Source organism: Callithrix jacchus, chromosome 5 (assembly GCF_049354715.1).
Source record: "Callithrix jacchus isolate 240 chromosome 5, calJac240_pri, whole genome shotgun sequence".
In the NCBI taxonomy this organism is placed as follows: domain Eukaryota; kingdom Metazoa; phylum Chordata; class Mammalia; order Primates; family Cebidae; genus Callithrix; species Callithrix jacchus.
The window spans coordinates 67,892,833-67,918,913 of record NC_133506.1 but is presented as its reverse complement, the minus strand read 5'-3'; the positions used below and the strand labels follow the sequence as shown (position 1 = coordinate 67,918,913).

Here is a 26,081-nt window from a genome sequence, read left to right as displayed (position 1 = left end):
CAAAAAGTTATCCCTGACCCCCCCGCAAATCTGCATCAGTCACCAAATCCCCTGGATGCTGTACACCTCTCACATCTGCGTGCATTCCTCTCTCCTTTATTCTGTTAGTAGAGATGAGTAGTTCTCAACCTGGAGGACTCTGCACAGGACAGTCACCTGGGAGTTTTTTCAAAATCCAGATTTATGGGCCGGGTTTGGTGGCTCACACCTGTAATCTCAGCACTTTGGGAGGCCAAGGTGAGCGGATCAGGAGGTCAGGACTTTGAGGCCAGCCTGATGATCATGGTGAAACCTTGTCTCTACTAAAAATACAAAAATTAGCCAGGCATGGTGGTGCACGCCTGTAATCCTAGCTACTTGGGAGGCTGAAGCTGAAGGACTTGAAGCCTGGACATGGAAGTTGCAATGAGCCAAGATCCCTTCATTGTACTTCATCCTGGGCCACAAGAGCGAGACTCCACCTCAAAGAAAGAGAGAAAGAAAGAAAAAAGAAAAGCAGTAGTGGTGGTTAATTCATTACCAGTGAAGAGCTTTTCTAATCTGATGCCAACAAGGAAGATAGTATTTTCTGGAAGTTGAAACTTTAATGATAAGCATTTTATGTGGAAGATCCTAATAGAAGCCTGTAACAAAAAATTTTTCTTGTGGTTCTCAAAATCGAATGTCATCACAGCCTTTACAATCATTTCTCTTTTATCTAATGGACATTGTTAAAGCAGAATAGGTATATAGTCATTTAGTCAGTAAAGAATTACATGGCTGGGCACAGTAGCTCAGGTCTGTAATCCCAGCACTTTGGGAGGCTGAGGCAGGAGAATCACTCGAACCTAGGAGACGGAGGTTGCAGTGAGCTGAGATCAGGCCATTGCACTCCAGCCTGGGCAACAAGAGAGAAACTCTATCTTAAAAAAAAAAAAAAAAAATTACATGAAGAATACTAATTCACTGCTAAAGTTTTGGCTAGAATATAAGAACTACAGGAGTGTAGAGAAAGGAGATGCCTTTGCTCTAAAGACAGAGTAAGTGGTGGTGGTGGTGGTGGTACTCTAAAAAGAGTTGCTGCATTCTATGTGGGTTAGAATCGGTGGCCAGACGGGAGTAGAGTGCATTTATGGAAGGAAATGCAACTCACTTAATTCCTGGATTAATTAATGACTAATTTTGATGTTCTGATGCTGGAGCTGAAATCCGGCATCATGGTATTAATGGATTGGGCTCTGGCTTAAGACGCCAAATCTTGGCTGTGTCTTCTGCTAATGGTGTGACTGTAGGCAATCCACTTAACCCAAGTGAATTTCACTGATAGCCTGTTACTTTTTCAGTATAGTTAGAATCTGAGATGAAGAATGGGAAGAACTTAACTGCTATAGGAGACTTAAAAAATATTTCCACTTTCTCTTTTATTGCAAAATATTATAGGAAAGTGTACATTTTCTTTACTTCGTAAAATGATGTTGACACTAGTCTAGCAGAAAGTTACTAGGGTATTAAAATCTTTTACTATACAGAATTTTTGGTTTGTAAGGATAGTTGTTTCAGTTTCCTGTGGCTGCTGTAGCAAATTTCCACAAGTGGGATGGCTTAAAACAACAGAACCATGTTCTTATGACCCTGGAGGACAGAAGTTGACAATCAGTATCACTGGGCTCAAATCAAGCTTTCAATAAGGCCCTATTCCCTCTGGAGACTCCAGGAGAAAATCTTCCTGATTCTTCAGCTGCAAGAGGCTGCTGACATTCCTTGGCTAATGGCTGCATCACTCCAGTCTTCAAAGACAGCATCTTCACATTTCTCTCTGTTCTGTGTTTACCTGACCTTCTGCTCTGAGTGGGTCAAATCTCCCTTTGCTCCCTCTTATAAGGATACACGAACCGTTATGTGCTGCATAACGATGTTTGGTCAATGCAGAGACACTTTTTTTTGGTTTTATAAGGCAATATTGACAAGTTCCAGGGATTAGGATATTAGTATCTCATGGGGATGGGGACATTTTTCAGCCTACCATGGTAGGTAAAGTCAGATTTCTAAAATTCCTCTGTGTGCTGTTTCAGAATGCTCAAAGACCATGTGTGCCACACAGTTCAAGATACTGCCAGTGAAGTGAATAAGATGGTTTCTGGGATCAGGAAACTTAGGCCAATCAGAATGCCGTATTAGGAAACTGGTACTTTTGTAGACAGTGGGGAACCAGCTGAAATTGGTTAGGTAAGCTGTGTTTTAGGAAGATTATTAGCAGTGTGTGTGGGATAGAATAGAGACATGGAAGGATGAGAAGGGCAACAGGTTATGTGTGTGAGTGATGCTAAGGCCTCAAGGAAATGTTGGTGTGATCAGCAAGAAATAGATGTCATGGTACATCCCAAAGGAAGGAGTTGTTAGATTTATTGAGGTGTGATTGACAAACAATAAAATTTACTAATTGTAACTGTATATACCTAACTGTAACTGTAAATATATACAGTTATATGGCCACCAGCACAATCATGATAGATCTCTATCACCATAAGAACCTCCCTCGAACTCCTTTGCAGGCAGTCTCATTCCCCTGGCTTCTAGCAATCACTGATCTGCTTTCTCTTGCTATAGTTTGTTTTGCCTACTATATATTTTGTTGTTGTTGTTGTTATTATTGTTTGTTTTTTTTTTTTTTTGAGACAGAGTCTCACTCTTGTTGCCCAGGTTGGTGTACAGTGGCGCCATCTTGGCTGACTACAACCTCTGTCTCCCAGGTTCAAGCAATTCTCCTGCCTCAGCCTCCCAAGTAGCTGGGATTACAGGTGTGTGCTGCCCCAGTCCAGCTAATTTTTGTATTTTTAGGAGAGACAAGGTTTCACCATGTTGGCCAGGCTGGTCTTGAACTCCTGACCTCAAGTGATCCTCATTTGCCTACTATGAAACTACACTTTCATATGGGATCATTCAGTATGTAATCTTTAATGCCTGGCTTCTTTCACATAGCATATTGCTTTTGAGATACATCTGTACCTCATGTGTCTTGCATCAGTCCTTTCTGTTTTATTGCTGAGTATTATTCATTTATATGGATAGGTGACAGTTTGTGTCGGTTTACTAGCTGGACATTCAGGTTGTTTCTAGTTGTTACGAATAAAGCTTCATTGAACATTTAGATAGAAATCTTCATGTTTGTTTTGAGGAAACACCTGGGGGTGGAATTGTTGGCGGTAAGCAAGTATATGTTTAACTTTATAAGACAGCGTCAAACTTTTCCAGAATGGTTATGCCATTTTGCATTTCCATTAGCAATGTATGAGGCTTCTAGCTTCTAGTTCTCCAATTTTTTTTTTTTTGAGATAGAGACTCACCCTGTTACCCAGGGTGCAATGGTATGATCAAAGCTCACTGCAACCTCAAACTCCTGGGTTGAAGCAATCTTCCCATCTCAGCCTCCTGAGTGGCTAAAACTACAGGTACACACCACCACACCTGGCTAATTAAAAAAGGTTTGTTTTTTTTTTTTTTGTGGAGACAGGGATCTCACTGTGTTTCCCCGCTGTTCTCAAACTCTTAGCCTCAAGCTGTTCTCCTGCCTTAGCCTACCAGACGGTTGGGATTATAGATGTGAGCCACTGCGCTTGGCCTAGTTCTCTAAACCTTTGCCATGAGTTTTTAATTTTAGCCATACTAGGGATGTGTAGTGGTATTTTATTGTGATTTTAATTTGCATCTTAATTACTAATGATGAACACCTCGTCTTCTTTTTTTTTTTTTTTGAGACAGAGTTTTGCTCTTGTTACCCAGGCTGGAGTGCAATGGCGCGATCTCGGCTCACTGCATCCTCCGCCTCCTGGGTTCAGGCAATTCTCCTGCCTCAGCCTCCTGAGTAGCTGGGATTACAGGCATGCACCACCATGCCCAGCTAATTTTTGTATTTTTAGTAGAGACGGGGTTTCACCATGTTGACGAGGATGGTCTTGATCTCTTGACCTCGAGATCCACCCGCCTCGGCCTCCCAAAGTGCTGGGATTACAGACTTGAGCCACCGCGCCTGGCCGATGAACACCTTTTTCATATGCTTATTTACTAGACATTTATCTTTTTTGGTGAAATCTCCAGATTTTTTGGCCCTTTTTTATTGGGTTGTCTTACTGAATTGTAAGAGTTCTTAATATAATCTGTCTACAAGTCTTTTTTTTTTTTTAAGATGGAGTCTCACTCTGTCACCGAGACTGGAGTGCTGTGGTGTAATATCAGCTCATTGCAGCCTCCACCTCCCGAGTTCAGCTGATTCTCCTGCCTCATCTCCTGAGTAGCTGCTACAGGCACGTGCCACTATACTCAGCTAATTTTTGTGTTTTGTAGAGATGGGGTTTCGCCATGTTGGCTGGGCCGGTCTCAAACTCCTGACTTGAAATGATCCACCCACTTCGATCTCCCAAAGTGCTGGGATTAACGGCATAAGCCATCGCTCCTGGCCTTGTCTGCAAGTTTTTTGTTGGATGTTTTGCAAATATTTTCTCTCAGTCTATGTCTTGCCTTTTTATTTTTTTATGACTTTTCAAGAAAAATTTTTAAAATTAGGTAAAGTCAAATTTAGCCATTTTTCTTCTGTAATTTTTTTTACAGAAAAAGCTCTTATAGCCAAGAGCTTGAGGCTATAGTGAGCTGTGATCAGGCCACTGCACCCTAGGCTGGTGACAGAGAGAGATCCTATTTAAAAAAAAAAAGTTAGAATCATTCTTTCAAATTCTACAAAAATAGTTTGCTGGGATTTTTATTGGGAAGGTATTGAATCTATAGACCAATTTGGAGAGACCTGACATCTTAACAATATTGAGCCTTCCAATCCATGAGCATAGTACAGAACTCTGTTATTTAGGTTGCCTTGCATTTCTGTCAGCAGTGTTTTATAGTTTTCAGTGTGCATGCATTGCATATTTTATTAAATTCATCTCTAAATATTTTGTATGTTTGGTATATTGTTATAAATGCATTATCATAGCCTGTACATTCATAGCGTAGAGCTTTGATAACATGAAATGAAGGAGGAAGAAGACTTTGATTTCAGGAAGATGGGAAGTTTGATTTTGGACTCACTGAGTTTATAGTGCCATTCGGTCATTCTTTCAGCAGGAGGTGTTGAAAGAAAGAGATTTGGGTCCACTTTTGTAGCAGTGACAGTAAAGTATGGGCATGCATGAGACCACCTTCAAGGAAGAAAATTTAGCAAAAGTTGAGTTCTAGGTCTGAACCTTGCAGGACTGTGCCCTTTTCGGAAAGTGGGTGGTCAGAATAGGAGGTGAAGGATCTGTAACGAGGTTAGGAAGAAAGTGGAATACAGAGTTAGGAAGCCAAGTTTTAAGAATGGGTGATTGAGAGTCGGGTGCTACAAGGAGATGGAAGAGCTCGAAGAATAGGGAAAAGGTCATTGAAATGGGTGATTTTATCTTTGTGACTGTTTAGTAGAGTGAGGTGAGTAGAAGCCCAGTTTCACAAGGTTTGGGAGGGAAGGCAGGGAGTAGTGACTAAAGAGGATGCTTAAGAAATTGGTGGAGAAGGTGAAGTGTGTGATTGACGGGCAGCCAAGAGCACAGCTGCAGAAGAGATGTTTGCCTTGGGGTGGGAGGCATCACTGTGAGGGTGAGGAGAGAAGCTTGGAGAGAGGCATGTCTTGGAGATGCAGCGGCTGTTGGGTCTGGTAAGAAGTGAGAGGTTACAGAATTCTAGGCATCCAAGATAGGTAACTGCTTGCTTCTCTTTTCATTTGGCTCTATGTGTCATTTTAACATCCTGATTCTTTTTTTTTTTTTTTTTTTTTTTTTTTTTTTTTTGAGGCGGAGTTTCACTCTTGTTGCCCAGGCTGGAGTGCAGTGGAACGATCTCGGCTCGCAACCTCCTCCTCCTGGGTTCAAGCAATTCTCCTGCCTCAGCCTCCCAAGTAGCTGGGACCACAGGCAGCACCACCACGCCTGGCTAATTTTGTGTTTTTAGTAGAGATGGGGTTTCTCCATGTTGGTCAGGCTGGTCTCGAACTCCCAACCTCAGGTGATGTACCCGCCTCGGTCTCCCAAAGTGCTGGGATTACAGGTGTGAGGTACTGCGCCCAGCCAACATCCTAATTCTTTTTTTTTTTGAGAAGGAGTTTCGCGCTGTTGCCCAGACTGTAGTGCAGTGGCGCGATCTTGGCTTCCTGCAATCTCTGCCTCCTGGGTTCAAGCAATTCTTCTGCCTCAGCCTCCTGAGTGGCTGGGACTACTGCCGTGAACCACCACGCTTAGCTAATTTTTTTGTATTTTTAGTAGAGACAGGGTTTCACCTTGTTTGCCCAGGCGCTCTTGATCTTCTGACCTTGTGATCCGCCTGCCTCTGCCTCCCAAAGTGCTGGAATTGCAGCTGCCTAATTCTTTAAAATCACCTGCAGCAGGGGAACAGGGGTTGTATGGCCTCTCAGCCAAATCTGACCTGAGACTTGTTGACTTGTTTTTGTGCAGTCCTTAAGCTAAGAATTTATGTATATGTTATACATATAATATATAAAAATAACTTATAAATATTAACTATATTTTAAATATTTTTAACTGGTTGAGGAAAAATCACATCAGTGTATCATGATGTGAAAATTATATGAAATTCAGTTTTCAGTGTTCATAAATATTTTTAGTCCTTAAGCTAAGGATGTATATATATCTTATACATGTAATATAGAAAAATAAAGGATGCAGGAAAGCATATGAAAGAGACAGAGAACCAGAATAAGATAGTGGCATTATGGTTGTGGTTGCTGAAATGAGGAAAGAAAGGGATGGACAACAGAGTGATGTGCTGTCAGAGGTCTAGGAGGAGAGCCACTGGCAGGAGTCCACTGGATTTGGGAATTGGAATGTCATGCCTGAGAGGAGTTTTAAGGGAATGGTGGGACAGAACAAGGGAATGGCAGGTGAGACAGTTGTGTGTGGTAGCTGGAGATAGAGGGGCTGAGGGTTTCAGATGTGATGTGGAAGTGGGAGGCTTTAATAGAGACTCGAACTGGTTTATGTGCTGGCTCGAACCACCCAGTTGAAAGAGAGACTGGAGTTGCAGGAGATGGGGTGTGGATGATAAAGCACACAAGGTCCTGAGGAGCGTGATGAGATTTGGGGAGCACATTGGGGATTAAACGTGGAAGGGAGGGAGATATACCCTCTTTGAGGAAGCAAAGGGGGTGTGGGAATCATTATTGGTACTGTGGGAGTTATTGGCAGTATTTCTCAGGGCATTGGGCTGGAATGAGGCAGGTTGGATTGGAGATGGGCTTGAGGGCAGTGTCAAGATTTGGAATGTCTGTGGTGTGGAGTAGGGAGTGGGGAAGGGACCAAGGTCCAGGGTATGATTGTCGCAGCGATGTGGAGCCGCGGAGACCTTGATTGATAAAGCTGACAGTTTGCATGGTGGCATAAACTCCCTGTCTTATCCCTTCTCGAGACTCCAGACCTCAGGTGAAGGAGAAGTTTCATGACTGTTTGCTTCCTCAGGGAAGCCTTTCCTGACCTCTTAAATTAACTTTCTTTATAGCCTCTCATAGCTGTTTTTACCTTCCAGGTCTCTAACGTAGAGTTGTAGTTTTGCATTTGACTGTTGTAATTATTTTAATTATAAATTATAACAAAAGTTATTTGACTTCTGGCCCGGCATGGTAACTCATACCTATAATCCCAAAACTTTCAGAGGATGAAGTGTGAGGATCACTTGAGGCTAGGAGTCTGAGACCAGCCTGGCCAACATGGCAAAACCCTGTCTTTACTAAAAGTACAAAAATTAGCCAGGTGTGGTGGTGCCGCCTGTTGTCCCAGCTATTTGGGAGGCTGAGACAGGAGAATTGCTTGAACCCAGGAGACGGAGGTTGCAGTGAGCCAAGATTGCTCCTCTGCACTCCAGCCCAGGTAATAGATTGAAATTCTGTCTCAAAAAAAAAAAAAAAAAAAGTTCTGGACAGGCTTACGCCTGTAATCTCAGCACTTTGGGAGGCCAAGGTTGGTGGATCAGAAGTTCGAGGCCAGCCTGGCCAACATAGTGAAACCCTGTCTCTACTAAAAATACAAAAATTAGCCAGGCATGTTGGTGCTCACCTGTAGACCCAGCTACTCCAGAGGGGAATCATGTGAACCTGGGAGGCAGAGGTACAGTGAGCCAAAATTGCACCACTGCACTCCAGCTTGGGTGACAGAGCGAGACTTTGTCTCAAAAAAAAAAAAAGGTTTCTCTTTGTTTTTCTCAGTAACTCGGAGCTCTGAGGACAGATATATCAGAGCGCGTGTATCATTGTGCAGGGTCCAGCACCTATTGCACACTGGACATATGCTTGTTGCATTGCATGAATCAAAGACAGTGGTTCTCAACCTTTTTACCTGCCCAGTACACCTGTGGAAGTTGACTTGCCTCCCTCTGAACCCTTATTGACTGACCTGATTATCACCTGAAGGAGGACAGGTGTCAGGGTTGGGGATAGTTAATATGATCATAGGCCCTGGAATAAGAATGTTGGGCTCAGATCCCAGCCCGTCCTCTCACCAGCCTTGCAGCCCAGGGGAATCATAACTTCTCTGTGCCCCAGTGTCCTCCTCTGTAAAATGGGGGTGGAATGTAGCAGTACCTGCCTCATAGGCTTGTCGTAAAGATGACATGAAGCCGAGCACAGTGGGATGTGCCTGTAGTCCCAGTTATGGGAGGCTGAAGCAGGAGGAACGGTTGAGTCCAGGTGTTTGAGTCTAGCCTGGGCAACATAATGAGACCTTCATCTCTTAAAAAAAAAAAAAAATTAAATGAGGGAATTTATATAAAGCTTTTAGAAGAACATGGAAAAATTAGGAAATTGTTATTACTGTTAGTGGTTTCAGAAAATCTCGTAGGTGATTTTGATAGCTTTTTCTCCTGGAGACTCCTAGCTTTATGGGAAAGATTGGTAGGGCAGGTTCCTGTCAGCATCTTTGTGTATATCTCTTCATTGTCATCTACTGGACACTGAGCTGCTGAGAGGAGAAATCCCTGTAACCATGATGGTCTTCTTGCTCCGGCACCCTGAAACAAAGCCGCCATTCTTCTTTTTTTTTTACTGAATATTTTAAAAAATGGAGACGGTATATTGCCCAGGCTGACCTCGAATTCCTGGGCTCAAGTGATTCCCCCTGCTTTGGCCTCCGAAAGTTTGGGATTACAGGTGTGAGCCACTGTACCCAGCCCTCAAAGCCATTCTTGATCCTGTAGGACTAGCACTAAGAAAGAGTAGATCTGTCAAGGGCCGGTCACTTGGGTGTCTTTCCATCTGTGTGATGAGGACACGGTGAGTGCTGCCTGCTTTACACCAGCCACAGTAAACTTTGATCCTTTGTTTGCCTTGCAGAGGAGGTGGCCAAGTTGGAGAAGCACTTGATGCTTCTACGGCAAGAGTATGTCAAGCTGCAGAAGAAACTGGCAGAGACAGAGAAGAGATGCACTCTCTTGGCTGCGCAGGCAAACAAGGACAGCAGCAGTGAGTCCTTCATCAGCCGCCTGCTGGCGATCGTGGCGGACCTCTACGAGCAGGAGCAGTACAGGTGAGCTCCTGAACATCAGAGGCCCCTTGGCTTTGCTCCTGGACCAGGCGACAACTTTTATCATTAACTTTCTTCACAAATTTATTTCTCTCTTAGAAGGATATTAGCAAATCTTTATTCCCTAGAATAGAAGCTCCTTGAGGCAAGATTTTTGTGTCTCCTGTTTACTGCTTCAGCAAAGTGTCCAGGAGTCATGGTGATAGCATTGCTAACGCAAACAGGAATTGGCTTACATGTCTAGGAATTCAGAGGGCAAAGGTCCGTTTCTCTTGAGATGGTCAGAGGAAAACAGGCTTGGAACTAGTTGGAGAGTTCATGCTGTTGGTTGAGGGTAAAGTCTGCAGCCATACAGCTCATGTTAGCAGCTCAGCTGGCCACTTATTAGCTCAATTAGTGTGACCTCAATCTGTATGACATGCCTCAGATTCCTAATCTGTAAAATGAGGTTACTACTACTACTTACCTTCAGGTTGCTGTGAGGATCAAATTAATAAACACAGGTTAAGCAATTAGGACACTGCATAGCACATAGTAAGTGCTCAGTTGTTAACAGTCGTTATTCTTTTTAAAACTTAGTTTTTCACCAGTTATAGCAGCAATAGGATGTTAGCTGTTGTTATTTGAGTTTTGAGGTAGATGTTAGAGACTGGATAGGATTTACTGGATAAAGACAGTAATATTACAAGTAAGGAGAGTAACTGAGAAAAGTCTCAAAGGTGAGGAAATACAGAGGGTTTAGATGACAGAGAGGGCCAGGCCAGGGTGCATGCCTGCTAGTGCAGCAGAGAGAGGTGGGGAACATGGGTTGGATTGTGTTAGGATGCTCAGGTGAGGAGTCTGGACTTGGTCCTCTGGGAAGTAGAGCCATGTGTTTCCAGTTTGGGGGGCTCTCATAATCAGGGTCATGTTTTAAGAAGATTAACGTGCGGCCAGGCACAGTGGCTCACGCCTGTAATCCCAGCACCTCGGGAAACTGAGGCGGGCAGATTACCTGAGGTCAGGAGTTTGAGACCAGCCTGACTGATATGGTGAAACGCCGTCTCTACTAAAAATACAAAAATTAGCGGGGCATGGTGGCGGGTGCCTGTAATCCCAGCTACTTGGAAAGCTGAGGCAGGAGAATTGCTTGAACCCGGGAGGTGGAGGTTGCAGTGAGCCAAGATTATACCACTGTCCTCCAGCCTGGGCAACAGAGAGAGACCCTGTTTTTAAAATAAAAAGAGATTACCATGCTAATGTCATGTGGGTGAAATTGTAAAGAGAAAAGATCAGGGCAAGCACCTGTGATATTGCATATAGTCCAGACCAGCAAAGATGAAAGACTGAATTGGGATGCTGGACATGGCAAAGAAACCCAGTTGTGAATATACGTAAGAAGGAAGGACTTGAGCCACTTGGGAGAGAGAAGCTCAGACTAGGTAAGACTTAGTAAAATTTTCAAATAAATTAGGACATTTTAAACAGGTCATGCCTGTAATCCCAGCACTTTGGGAGGCCACGGCAGGTGGATCACCTGAGGTCAGGAGTTTGAGAGCCAACATGACAAAATCCCATCTCTACTAAAATACAAAAATTAGCCAAGGGTGATGGCACACACCTGTAGTCCCAGCCACTCAGGAGGCTGAGGCAGTAGAATTGCTTGAACCTGGGAGGTGGAGGTTGCAATGAGCTGAGGTTGCAGCTCATTGGGTGACTGAATGAGACTCTGTCTCAAAAAAAAAAAAAATCAAAATTTACAGCTTGGTCTTTGATGGAACTAGAATTGTTGATCCTTTCAAATGATGATGAAGCGTGCTCTAGACAATACTGTAGGGTAGAATGTGTCTCTGTCCAGTGTTACATACAAACAGTATTCTGTTTGGGTTTCATTTTAAGTGGATGGGTTAATTCATTTAATGGTATATTTTTTTCTTTTTTTTCCCATATAGTGATTTTTGTGTAGTTTCCAAAGACTTTCCAACCTAGTAAATAACTTTAAAGTTGAATATGAAAATAAAACATATAACTAGAAGAAGGATGATGACAGTGACTTTGGATTCCTGCCAGCATAACCATATGGCATGTGCTCGTGTCAGCCCTGTGGGTCATCTTGACATTTTTTGTTAACTGCCCAGATGCTCTCCTACAATAGCATTTGACATTTCTGAGTTAAACATAAATTATCTATTCAGGAAGATCTTTTCACATAATGGCATGTCATAAATATGGAAGCATGTTTTGAAAAGAGAGCTTTTTCCTCACTCCCTTTTTTATAAGTATATAACATTTTTATAATAATGTTAGGTGTGAATGTTCCTGGTGAGAACAGGAGTCCAGGCGTTGGGTTTCATGTTCTGGACTGCGTGTCAGTTTCTTCTTGGTTTTTCTGCTGAACCTTGCTTGAGCTTACTGTGGAGCACAGCAGCACTGTCGTCTCAGAGCTGTCCTTACCGTCTTTCTTTCTTTCTGTCCCTGACGGTCTATTTTGTTTTATGCTTTTTTTTTTTTTTTTGAGATGGAGTTTTGCCATTGTTACCCTGACTGGAGTGCAATGGCACGATCTCGGCTCACCACAACCTCCGCCTTCTGGGTTCAGGCAATTCTCCTTCCTCAGCCTCCCGAGTAGCTGGGATTACAGGCACGCACCACCATGCCCAGCTAATTTTTGTATTTTTAGTAGAGACGGGGTTTCACCTTGTTGATCAGGGTGGTCTTGATCTCTTGACCTCGTGATCCACCTGCCTCGGCCTCCCAAAGTGCTAGGATTATAGGCATGAGCCACCGTGCCAGGCCTATTTTGTTTTATTCTATATAAAATATCCTGTACTTTTTATGTGATTATTAATCATTCCACTTAACTTGTAGGTTCCCCACCATAAGAATGCCATTATTCAGTGCTAGCATATAAAAATAATTTTTTGCTGTAATTTTTTTCTTTAGCAGATAGATGTTGATCAATACTCAATGTGTTTATCAGCTATGAATCTTAATTAGGATGACATTTTTCTAATATATATGGATCTTTTTCTTCACCAGTGATCTGAAGATAAAGGTTGGGGACAGGCACATCAATGCTCATAAGTTTGTCCTGGCAGCCCGCAGTGACAGCTGGAGTCTGGCTAACTTGTCTTCCACTAAGGAGCTGGACCTATCAGGTGAGCCTTTGAGTGATGAGGGATACAAAACTGCTAGCGGAAGAATTCTCGGCAGAAAGTTACAGTGTTTTATTTTGAAATATTTGTGATTTAATGAAAGTAAAATAGTTTTCTTAGCAATTGATGGTGACCATGAACTAGTTAAATAATTAATGAATCAGGAGGTTATACTTTTAGGTGCTTTGTTTACCTACCTCTTTAGGAGGTAATACCTGGCTAACAAATCATAAATATTTGAGTATCTGCAATGTCCTTATGATTTATCAAATGTAAATATTTTCCATATATTCATTTCATGAAAAAGTATGCTACAAATAAGGATTCCTGGGCAGAAAAAATTTTTCCCTCAAATCTAATAAAAAGTCCTGCTGTCAGATTGCCTGAAACTTAATACTACATGCCTTAACTCAGAACAGTTACTCTGAAGAATAATAGTAATCTATCTTTAACATCAAAGGTTGACCATTAGCCTTCAGAATTTTTTTTGTTTTGTTTTGGTTTTGGTTTTTTTTTTTGAGACGGAGTTTTGCTTTTGTTACCTAGGCTGGAGTGCAACAGCGTGATCTCAGCCCACTGCAACCTCCGCCTCCTAGGTTCAGGCAATTCTGCCTCAGCCTCCTGAGTAGCTGGGATTACAGGCATGCGCCACCATGCCCAGTTTATTTTTTGTATTTTTAGTAGAGACGGAGTTTCACCATGTTGACCAGGATGGTCTCGATCTCTTGACCTTGTGATCCACCCACCTCGGCCTCCCAACGTGCTGGGATTGCAGGCGTGAGCCACCGCGCCTGGCCTTTTTTTGTTTGTTTGTTTTTAATGAATGAGAGGTTCTTATGTTGCCCAGGTTGGACTTGAACTCATAGCCTCGCCTCCTCAAGCTCCAGGACAACTGGCCTGAGCCACCGTGGCTCCCGCCTTCAGAATTTTAATAGGTGTGGGTTACTGTATCAGATGGTGGATATGTTCATCTGCTTCATTTTAGTACCCATTTTACTATATATGTATCTCATAGGATTGTGTTGTATAGCTTAAATATATACAATTTTCTTTTTTGAAAAGAATTTTAAGGCCGGGTATGGTGGCTCATGCCTGTAATCCTAGCACTTTGAGAGGCCAAGGAGGATCACTTGAGCCCAGGAATTCAAGACCAGTCTGGGCAATGTAGCAAGACCCTGCCTCTATAGCAAATTAAAAAAAAAAAAATCAGCTTGACATGATGGCATGTGCCTGTAGCCCCAGCTTGTTGGAAATCTAACGTGGATGGATTTCTTGAGCCAAGAGTTTGAGGCCACAGTGAGCTATGATGTCACCACTGCATTCTAGCCTGGGCAACAGAGCAAGACCCTGTCTCAAAAAAAAAATAGCTACATTGGCTTATTTAATGTTATTATTTGTTTTACATCATGTGTGTGTATGTGTATATTTGGGCGTGTGTGTGATTGAAGCAAATAGGGTGGCAAGTGGACTAAAAAACAATCGTTTTCAAAAGTTGACCTGAAAGTTTCATTTTTCATTTAGTACTTGCCTGACTGCTATTGGGAAAAAGGGGCAAAGAGCAAAGTTTTAATTTAATTCTACTGTTAATATTCGTGAGAATTATATGGTGAGGAGAACGACAGGGATGTGTTCTGAGAAATGTGTCATTACGTGGTTTTGGTGTGGGAATATCATAGAGTATATTTACACAAGTCTACATGGTAGAGCCTGCTACATGCCTAGGTGCTATGGCATAGTCTGTGGCTACTGGGCTACAACCCTGTACAGTGCTGGATGCCATAGGCAGCAGTAACACGGTGGTAAGTATTTGCATATCTAAACATAGAAAACGTCAGCAAAAATACCGTTTTATAATTTTATGGGACCAGCATTGTATCTGCAGTCTGTTGTTGACCAAACATAGTTACGCTGCTCATGACCATACTTGCTGAAGTGCTTGTCTGAGTGAGTTACATCTTTGTTTAGAAGGTTTGTCAGTGCAGAAGGCACTATTTTCCATGTGCAGTGCCAGCATCACTGGGGTGATGACGCAGTCCCTGCCATATGGAGCCCATACTCTGCTGGAGGAAGCAGGCCACGAACAAGTCATTTCAGACCAGGGCTCTACATACAGAAATGTGATTCGCTTACATGTAAGGTTGAGAAGAGACTCAGTTGGGGTGATGAAGGACGGTTGCATAGGTGGCTAATACCTGAGTAGTGTTGTAAAGGCGAAGTAGGCACTTATCTCACGGACTAAGGGGAGCATATCTCAGTGTTCCCCAACTGTGAGTGAACTCTGTCTCTTTATGATAATTTCTAGGATTTAACTTGAGATCCGTAACTAAAAGTTACAGATACAGATACACATATACACCAACCCGTGTGTATACCTGCATACCAGTGACTAAAAACATCTGCCTGGGAAATAGTGTTTTCCTGGAAGGGCATCAGTTCATGTGATCGAAATCTCAAGGCATAGCTTTTTTTTTTTTTTAAAGCGTAATGTTTTGAAGCCGTATATCTTTGACCTCATATATAACAAAATTATGGACACCTTTTAAAATTCATAAGATCATTTGGTGTTTTTCGCAAAATGTATGATAGGATCTTGATTATATGAACAAAATGTTTTTGAAGTCTAGAAGATAATATATGGAAAATATTCAACTTTGTTAGAAAAAAGTTAAGAATAAGCTACCATCTTTTGATAGCTATATAATCAAAAATTGATGATCCCAGTAGTTGTGAGGCTCATGAAATTGGTATTCTTGTACATTGCCAGTGACATTATAAGTAGATATGATAGTTTTAGAAAGCAATTAGGCAGCTGAGCGGTGAAATAGTCTTACTTTTTTTTTCTTCATTATGTGTCTTCTGGGAATCTATCATAGGTAACTCAGACAGTTTTAATGTTCCTCAGTTTTATTTGTAATGGTGAAATATTGATTGCAACAAAAATGAATGAGAGTGGGAAAAATAAAACATGGCTGCTCTCTGGAACAAACAAAATTGCACAACACTGAAAATTACATTAAGGAATAAAAAGCCAATTTAAACATCGAATTAAAAAATTTTGCTTTTCACTGAACTTTTTTAGTACATCTAAACATTTAGAGCTTAATTCAGTGCTGTCTTGCCACAAGATTGCATCACTGTGAGTCAGGAAGTTTTTTTGAGTTGAGGACAATAAATTGTTGATGTCTTCAAATGTCTGTAGACTCGCTCCAGTTGTAAATAGTAAGTGTGTTTTGATCCTACTATAAGGTTTATTTCAGGAGTGATCTGCTTCAAAGCAAATGGTTTTTGTGTCTTTGGTAGATCAGGTATCTGTGAAGATAGCTGATGGGAGAACATGTGGCATTTTTACTGTTTATGACATTTTTATGAGCGGTATCTTTGAAATGTGTTATGGGGGAGAGGTCCAGGGTGGTAGTGGCACGTGTGGACCTTTTCGTGTTTAATTGTGTGCTTTGTCCAGCAGTCCTGCTCACTGCCTAGGTGGATGTGTGATTGCCTAAACCTGGGGTTGCGGTTTCTGGGACTGGCTGGGAAGCCTGTGTGTTATGTGAAACCTGTGAGCACTAGCACTTCGTGGCTGGCCAGCAATTTGAGGAAGATTGGAAATAGGTTCTTGTAACAGGTGTATAAATAGTACAAAAGCTATGTTTTAAATACCCAAGTGTTTTCCACACCAACAGTTTTGATAAAATCATTTAGTGAATTTATTGGTGTTTTGTTTTTTCAACATTAATCCATTCATATAACAAATACTGAGTGGTAAGCACTGTTTAAGGTGCTAGGGATACAAAGTGTACAAAGTTAAATTCTTGCTTGCACAAAACTTACATCTTAGAATGTAAGAAAACCTCCACATGTTTCTTTTCAAGATCTTGCCTAATTTTTCTTCTTTTTTTTCTTTTTTTTTTGAGATGGAGTTTCACTGTTGTTACCCAGGCTGGAGTGCAATGGCATGATCTTGGCTCACTGCAACCTCTGCCTCCTGGGCTCAAGCAAATCTCCTGCCTCAGCCTCTCAAGTAGCTGGGATTACAGGCATGTGCCACTACGCCTTACAAATTTTGTATTTTTAATAGCGATGGGGTTTCTCCATGTTGGTCAGGCTGGTCTCAAACTCCCAAACTCAGGTGATCTGCTCACCTCGGCGTCCCAGCGTGCTGGGGTTACAGGTGTGAGCCACTGCCCTCAGTCCTGATATTTCTTAAGATTAAAAACAAGTTTAATCCTGCTGTTAGTTATGATTTCTTTTTTGAGATTTTTTTTTTTTTTTAAGATTTACCCAGGCTAGAGTGTAGTGGTGCAATTATGTATGGCTGACTGCAGCCTTGATCTCCTGGCCTCAGGTAGTCCTCCCACCTCAGCCTCCCAAGTATCTGGGACTACAGGCATGTGCTACCATACCTTGCTCATTTTTTTGTATAGATAGGGTTTTGCCATGTTGCCCAGGCTGGTCTTGAACTCCTGGACTCAAGAAATGCTCCTGCTTTGGCCTCCCAAAGAGTTGGGGTTACAAGTGTGAGCCACTGCACACAGCCTTAATTACGAGAATTTTAGCACATGTTGATGAAATACAACAGGCATTATGTACTATAAAGGTGTTTGGGTATATGAATCATACCTTGTTCAAAAAAGTGAAATGTTTGCACCTGATGTGATCCACTGATAAAGGCACAATCACTTCTGTAGGATTCTTTTTTGTTTGTTTGTTTTTGGGATAGGGTCTCACTCTGTTGCCCAGGCTAGAATGCAGTGACACTGTTGTGGCTCATTGCAGCCTTGAACTCCTGGGCTCAAGAGATCCTCCCACCTCAGCCTCTCAGGTAGCTGGGAGTACAGGTGTGCAACACCATGCCTGGTTAATTTTTTAGTAGAGATGGGGTCTTGCTAGCCAAGGCTGGTCTCAAACTCCTGGGCTCAAATGATCCTCTTGCCTTGGCTACCCAAAGTGCTGGATTTCAGGCATGAGCCACTGTGCCTGGCTTTTCTATAGGATTTTTGCCATTAATGCATAACCTCAATCTAATCATGAGAAAACATCAGACCCAAATTGAGGAACCTTTCTCAAAATAATCAGCCAGTGTTCCTCAAGCATGTCAAGGTTATGAAAAACAAGAATGGGACGAGGTGCGGTGGCTCACGCCTGTAATCAATCCCAGCACTTTAGAAGGCCGAGGCGGGTGGATCACAAGGTCAAGAGATCGAGACTATCTTGGTCAACATGGTGAAACCCCGTCTCTACTAAAAGTACAAAAAAATTAGCTGGGCACGGTGGCGCGTGCCTGTAATCCCAGCTACTCAGGAGGCTGAGACAGGAGAATTGCCTGAACCCAGGAGGCGGAGGTTGCGGTGAGCCGAGATCGCGCCATTGCACTCCAGCCTGGGTAACAAGAGTGAAACTCCGTCTCAAAAAAAAAAAAAAATATATATATATATATATATATAAAATTAGCTGGGTGTAGTGGCATGCACCTGTAGTCCCAGCTACTTGGGAGGCTGAGGCAGGAGGATCACTTGAACCTGGGAGGCGCAAGTTGTAGTGAGCCAGGATTGCATCACTGCACTCCAGCCTAGTAGAATCCTCAGTTGGAATTCTGTCCATAAAAAGGGTATTACTGGTAAAACTGGCAAAATAGAGCCTATAATTAGTTAATAGTATTGGTATTGTAATAGTAATAGGTAATATGTAGAATTTTGATAATTGTACTGTGGTTAAATAAGCTGTCTTGGTATTAGGGGAAGATGAGTAAAGGGCATATGGGAATGCCCTGCAGCTTTGCAATAAGTATGAAAGTGTCTGAAAATGTAAGTCAAGTAGAAATTTGCTTTTTTATTTCTTATTAAGATATTTTTAAATATGTTAAGTGATAGATATGTTAATTAGCTTATTATAACCATTTCATAATGTATACATATATCAAAACATGTATACATTTTTCATGTATACATGTATCAAAACATTATTAACTCTATATAATTTTTGTCTACCCTAATAAGAAAGAATAAAAGATAAAAGGTTATAAAGATAACTGACCAAGTGGGAAGAGAAAGAATATGACTGTTAGTTCAACAAAGCATAACAAATCTGAGTCCACAAGGAGAGTATTACTTCTCTGTGAAATAAAGTAATTTACTTCTAGCAAAATGATCTGTTTATAGCCTCTCTGTAGCGCTTTACCAATAGCAGCTGACATGGTGAGAGGTTCCAGTGGATTAGAATGGCTGTTTTGAAGCTAAAGTTTGTTGCATGCTTTCTCAAGCAAAGATCTTACAGTTCCTTGGCTTAAGAGCTCATGGTGTGAGTCATTCAGCTCTCCTGGAATGTGTGCTGGGTAGTGTCAAGCCATTCCAGATGGCAGAAAGCATCCTCCTTGATTCCTTTCATTCTGGTTGGGAAAGTTGTACCTTGAAGAATGGCCTGGAAAGCTTGCACTGTGCAGTGGGAGGGCATAGTTTCCCAAACTCTGTGCTGAGGCACCCCCAAATGCTTCAGCAAACTCAGGGGAGCTGTGTGATATTTAAATTTTTAAGAGAAGCATAGCAGTATTCAACATCTGTTGGCTACTGTATGAACTACTAGCTCAAGGCTGTTCAGTTTCAGTATTAAATTATACTGTGTTCTTTCAGTGACATCCATGCTAAGTTTAGAATGTGCTCGCTGAAAAATAATATTCTCACAAATTCTTTGATAGTTCTCCCTTTCAGGGTGGATTCAGATTCTCCTTTTCAGTAAGGGCTGATTCACCTTTAGTAAGTGGAATGTGGTAGAAGTGAGAACATGTGTGACTTGAGAGATGGCTTCATCAAAGGGATTGTGGCCTCCTCCTTGCTCTCTTTCAGATTGCTCACTTTGGGGGACATTAGCGGCCATGTCATGAGGACATTCAAACAGCCTTGTGGCCTCCTGCCGACAGCTGAGTCCCATGTCCAGAGATTCTCTTAGCGCTCAAAAGAATCTTGTTTTATCTGTGGTTATATTCTTTACTTAATCCTGATACTGCTTTTGGGTTTTTCTCACCAGTCTTTGATTATGTTAAGTTTGTTGTCTTTTGTTGGCTTAAAACAAATAAGCAGATTTGGTTTAGGTTAATTGTTCTTTTAATTTTTATTTATATTTAGCCAATTCAGTAATTTTCTCTATATTAAATCTTTCTTTGGAATTCATTTATTTTTTCTTTTTGAGTTGAATTACTCTATTTTATCTCTCTCTTTTTTTTTTTTTTTTTTTCTGAGACGGAGTCTCACTGTTGCCCAGGCTGGAGTGCAGTGGTGCAATCTCGGCTTGCTGCAACCCCCCCTCCTGGGTTCAAGCCATTCTCCTACCTCAGCCTCCTGAGTAGCTGTGATTACAGGCAGCCACCACCATGCCTGGCTAATTTTGTATTTTTAGTGGAGACAGGGTTTTGCCATTTTGGTCAGGCTGGTCTTGAACTCCTGATTTCAGGTGATCCACCCACCTCGGCCTCCCAAAGTGCTGGGATTACAGGCGTGAGCCATGGCGCCTGGCCAGGGCTTTTTCTTTATGGTTAGTTTTCAGCAGCTTGATTATAATGTGTCTGGATATGATTTTCTTCTTGTTTGGAGTTCACTAATCTTCTTGAATCTGTAAACATACGATCCTTTGCCAAATTAGGAAGGTTTTAGATATTTTTCTTCTCTAATCTCTTTCGTCTCTCCCTGTGACACTCAAATGGCTCATATAGTAGACTTTTCATTACTATCCCGTGGGTCTCCTTGAGTCTCTGTCTTTTTTTTCTCTCTTCAGATTGGGTAATTTCCGTTGACCTAACTGTTCACTGACTTTGTCTCCTGCAATTTTTATTCTGCTCTTGAGTCTGTTGAATGAGTTTTACTGCATATTTTAATTTTTTCTGTTCTATAATTTCCTTTGTTCTTTTTTATAGTTTATCTACTGAAGTGTTCGTCTTTGCATGTCAAGTGTATTTTCCTTTAACTCCTGGAGCATAGTTATACCTAATGTTTTCAACTCTTGGATAAATCCAACATCTCGGTCATTTAGGGGTTGGTATCTGTTGATTGTCTGTTCTCCTGAGATACTTCTCAGGAGATACTTCTCACATTTTCCTAGTTCTTTCTATGCCAAAAAATAATTTTCGATTATATTATGTACATTGTGGCATGTTCTGTTATGCTGTGTTGACTCTGGGTCCTGTATAACCTCTGGAAAATGTTGAATCTCTTCAGGTCCAGACCACAAGTTCTGTTTCACCTTCTGTGAGTTGGTATTTACACATCACTTCAGTTCTTAAAGCTGGGTTGGGGCTATTTCACTATGAGTAAGTCAGAGGGAGCCTGAGGCTTGTGTGGGTTCATTCACAGAATTATCAGATCTCCTTCTCTGGCTCTCTTCACTCTGGAATTCTCCTCTTACTTTTTTGTCCAGAAAGATGGCATTTTTAGCCATCCCCAGGGTCACTGAGGCAGTTCTACTCCTTTACTGAAGGTCCACCCTCAGGCAAAGCCTTGGGGAAATTCATCCCCTGCAGAAATTCATCCCCTGAAGTTGCTGCTTCAAGTTTTGCCTCCCCCTCACTTCACCTGCTTTTGTTGACTTTTCCAAGTCTTTAGGTTGTTATTTTGTACCATGTCCAGAGTTTTTGGCTATAATCAGTTAAATTGGGATGAGTTGTTCTACTGCCATAACAGAACTAGGGCCTCTGTCCTTTTATTTCTTTTTGAGCCAGAGATTATTTAGAAATATGGTTTGAGGTTTAATTTTATTTCCAGGAGGTTATATTTAAGGATACATCCTTAAACTGACTAAAGAGGATGTTTTTTATTGATAAAGATGATACAGTCTGCCAAGAGTTTTTAATTTTATGAAACAAATTTTTATGTGAAGTAGATTAAGAAATAAACAGGGCTGGGCATGGTGGCTCACGTTTATAATCCCAGCACTTCGGGATGCTGTCGTGGGCAGATCATCTTAGGTCAGGAGTTCAAGACCAGCCCTCATTGCTACAAAAATACAGAAATTAGCCAGGTGTGGTGATGTGCTTCTGCAGTCTCAGCTACTTGAAAGTCTGAGGCAGGAGAATCGCTTGAAGTTGGGAGGTGGAGGTTGCAGTGAGCAGAGATTCTGCTACTGCACTCCAACCTGGGCAACAGAGTGAGACTCTGACCACCCCACCCCGCCCAAAGAAAGAAAAAAATGGTTGGAAACTCAGAGAATTTAATTAAACCAGAGTCATAATAGGAGATTCAGAACACCTTTCTCAGCTTTTCACAGATTAAAAACAGAGGATTTAAAAACAATGTCAGCCAGGTACTATGGCTCATGCCTGTAATCCCAGCACTTTGGGAGGCCGAAGCAGGAGTATTGCGTAAGGCCAAGAGTTCAAGGCCAGCCTGGGCAACATGGCAAAACTGTCTCTACTAAAAATATGAAAATTAGCCAGGCGCGGGGGTATGTGTCTATAGTCCCACTTACTTGGCAGGGTCAGGTGGGAGAATCGATTGAGCCTTCAAGATTGAGGCTGTAGTGAGCTGTGATTGCACCACTGTACTCCAGCCTGGGCAACAGTGACTCTGTCCCTAAAGAAAGAAAATAAAGTAAAAAACAAAGTCATTTACTCAGTATGTTTCATTTAATGGTTAATTGCATACAGATCAGTTTATTCCCATCCTTTTCAGATGTCTTGCAAAACTCTTACTTAAAATTCAAATCAAAACAAAAACTAGGCCACATGGAAAATCCTAAGGTCTCCAAAGTATGTTTATGTCCATCCTGAACTGCAGTGAAACAGAGTCAGCAGTTTGAGTGTTACTTTGCTTTTTATCCTTGACGTCACTGAGTGTTCTGGCTTGCATGCCGGGCCTTCTGAGGGGATGATTACCTCCATCACGCAGGACTCAGAGGCCAACTCCTTTCTCTTCCAAGGCTACTCCTTTTAGAGCAAACTCCTGTTTTATGCAGTCATCTATCTTTTACCACCACTTGCTTAAGTAGATTGGAAGCAGATAGGCTGGACAATTTACCCAAAAGTACACAGTTGTAGCACACACCCTCCTTCCTATTCATTGTTCTTTGCCTACCCTTAGGCTGCTTAATCTGAGTCACAGAGTGAATTTCTTGTCCTTTTTTTTGAGATGGAGTCTTGCTCTGTCACCAGGCTGGAGTGTAGTGGCGTGATCTTGGCTCACTGCAACCTCTGCCTCCTTGGTTCAAGCAATTCTCCTGCCTCAGCCTCCCGAGTAGCTGGGATTACAGGTGCACGGCATCACACCTAGCGAATTTTTGTATTTTTAGTAGAGACAGGCTTTCACCATGTTGACCAGGATGGTCTTGATCTCTTGACCTCGTGATCCTCCCGCCTCGGCCTCCCAAAGTGCTGGGATTATAGGCATGAGCCACCACGTCTGGCCAAGAATCAGATTTCTAGTAAGTTCTCAGATTGAGGCTGAATCTCCTAGCCCAGGACCACACCTTGAGAATTACTTGTGTTGACCATGATTTTAAGTATTCTTCTAACCATCATTCTTCTTATTCTGACTAGTCAAGAGTTAACTCTAGATGAAATAACAGTTTAGATATTTTGTACTATGATTCTCATCCCAAGCATTTCCCCAAGTGGCTGTACAGTCTTTATTTTAACTTAAAAAGATTGCACAAGTAATTCATGTTCCTTAAGTAAAAATAAACCTAACAGTAAAATTAAGCTAAAAGAAAAATTCGTTATAAATTATCCCTGGGTTGATATTTTAGTATGTATCCTACTAATCTCTTGAGAGACGGACACAGAAAAATGTGGGTGTGTGTGTCTCTCAATGTGTATAGTGTGTAGTGTGTAGTATGTAGCATATTACATATATATATGTATGCGTGCATGCACACGAGTATATGTACAAAAAGCAAGACCTATTTTTTTTCCTTTTTCTTTGTTTTTTGGAGACAGGGTTTTGTTCTGTCATCCATGCTGGAGTGCAGTGGTGCAGTCACGGCTTGGTGCCGCCTCAACCTCCTGGGTTCAGTTTACCTTCCCACATTGGCCCCCTGAGTAGCTGTGACTACAGGCACATGCCACCACTAATGATATGTGCCCAGCTAATTTTTGTGTTTTTAGTTTAATTTCTTCTTATTTCTGTAGTTTTTGGGGGACAGGTGGTGTTTGGTTACATGGGTAAGTTCTTTGGTGGTGATTTCTGAGAATTTGGTGTAATTTTTGTATGTTTTGTAAAGACAGGGTTTCACTGTATCACCTGCACTGGTCTTGAATTCCTGGGCTCAAGCCATCCGCCACCTTGGCCTCCCAAAGCTTTGAGACAGGCATGAGCCACTGCACCGAGCCAATGAGATCTTATACAAGTATTTTTAGCCGACTTTTCAAAAAGCCTATGTATTAAATCTCTTATGTTGAACATATATCTGCATAGTTTTAATTGCATTTTTCCAGTGTGTATGTATATTGTAATTTAATTAGCTCTCCATTGTTGGACTCTTTGGTCTAGTTTTTCATTATTAATGATACTGTGTTGAGCATCTTAGTACACATGTTTTTCTGTGTTTGTCCAATTATTGTCTTAGGATAATAATCTACATATGTAGTTGCTATGTAAAAGGTTATGTTCTTTAAAAACATCTTTGCTGGTCGGAGAGATAAAATGTACTCCGGTTTAAATTTGTGTTTGGTTGTCAATAAGGTTTATTGACCATTATTTATCTTTGTGAACTACCTATTTATATCCATTGCCCATTTTTCCACTGGGTGTCCGTCTTTTTATTTGTAAGGTATTTTTATTATAAAGAATGTGAGCTCCGGCTGGGGAAGCAGCTTACTCCTGTAATCCTAACACTTCGGGAGGCCAAGGCAGGAGGATTTTGAGACCAGTCTGGGCAATACGGTGAAACCCTGTCTCTACAAAATACAAAAATTAACCTGGCATGCTAGTGTGCACCTGTCGTCCCAGTTACTCAGGAGGCTGAGGTGGAAGGATCAGTTGAGCCCAGGGAGTTCGAGGCCTCAGTGAGGTGTGACTGCCACTGCATTCCAGCCTGGGGGACTTAGTGAGACCCTGTCTCAATAGAAAAAAAGAATGTGAAGTCTTTGTCAGAGGTTTCAAATGTTTTCCCCAATTTATTCAACAGATGTTTAGTAGGTTCACTTCACCACTCACTGCTCACTGTCAGATGCTGCCCAGACTGCTTAGTCACCATTTTTAATGGCTGTGTAATATTTCTTTAAGTTGGGTATACCATAATTTATTAGCCTCCAATTTTAGGGGTCCCTCGAGAAAGTCTGAGCATGTCATTCAGTGCTTTTTCAGTTATTCTTTTGCTTTGTTTAACCAGATGCTAACCCTGAGGTGACGATGACAATGCTTCACTGGATCTATACGGACGAGTTGGACTTCAGAGAGGATGATGTGTTCCTGACGGAATTGATGAAACTAGCAAATCGGTTTCAGCTACAGCTCCTCAGGGAGAGGCAAGTCATAGCAGATATATTCAAGCACCTCAGATGGTGGTGGCTGAGCTTTAATTATGCCAAGCTCTGGGAAAACAGCTGCTTCTGCTGATGTATATAACTTCTGCAGGGTGTTTTCTTAAGGGTGATGGTGGGGAGAGAATTTGTTATCTCCCTTGCTTGGTGGTATCTTGTAGCTAAATTCTGCTAAAGCTTTTGCTGTTTTCTTTCACTGCTCTGTTACCTGAAATTACACAATTGTATAAACTGAAAAATTAAATATGAAATAATGTAATCCAGTGTCCAGATGTGCAGCTTTCCTTCCCTTTCTGTTTCCCTTGACATTTTACTCTATTTTCTGATATATCTAGTTGAAGTCCTTAGCCATAGTCTTGTTGGAAACAATGAATGCCTAAATTAATAAGTGAAAATATTGTTCAAGTAAGTTTCATAGCCAACATTCCAGAGAACTCACTTCAGTGAAGTTACTGCATTTTAGATTGTCAAGGAGGTAGCATGCTGTGTTTTTATGTGGCATTTTCTCTGTTGCTCTCCCAACTTGACATTTTGGAACAACAGAAAACAAAACATTCACTAAATAACTTCAGACAGTATGTCCTGCAGCGTCTGTCTTCTGGAGATGTGGCTCTTGGTAATCAGCTTGGATGCCGGAGTGTCTTTTTTTTTTTTTTTTTTTTTTAATTTTTTATTGGATTTTAGGTTTTGGGGTACATGAGCAGAGCATGCAAGACAGTTGCGTAGGTACACACATGGCAGTGTGCTTTGCTTTTCTTCTCCCCTTCACCCACATTTGGCATTTCTCCCCAGGCTATCCCTCCCCACCTCCCCCTCCCACTGGCCCTCCCCTTTTCCCCCCGATAGACCCCAGTGTTTAGTACTCCCCTTTCTGTGTCCCTGTGTTCTCATTTTTCATCACCCGCCTATGAGTGAGAATATGCGGTGTTTCATTTTCTGTTCTTGTGTCAGTTTGCTGAGGATGAT

The 26,081-nt window shown here is 41.7% G+C and overlaps 1 protein-coding gene across 7 annotated transcripts in view; it reads left to right on the top strand.

The window, feature by feature from the left end:
* ANKFY1 (ankyrin repeat and FYVE domain containing 1) overlaps positions 1 to 26,081 on the top strand; it is a 90,196-nt gene that overhangs the window by 7,657 nt on the left and 56,458 nt on the right. For 4 of the 7 annotated variants that reach the window (XR_619980.6, XR_013535451.1, XM_008996410.5 and 1 more), the window contains exons 2-4: positions 9,335 to 9,527; positions 12,543 to 12,661; positions 24,965 to 25,100. Coding sequence is in view for 4 of the 7 variants with exons in the window: in XM_008996410.5 (XP_008994658.1) it covers positions 9,335 to 9,527; positions 12,543 to 12,661; positions 24,965 to 25,100 (448 nt within the window). In the remaining 3 variants the exon portion in view is untranslated. Of the gene's footprint in view, positions 1 to 9,334; positions 9,528 to 12,542; positions 12,662 to 16,569; positions 16,693 to 24,964; positions 25,101 to 26,081 lie in introns of all 7 variants that reach the window. The other 3 variants (XR_008481451.2, XM_054255642.2, XM_054255643.2) reach the window with 1 other exon arrangement.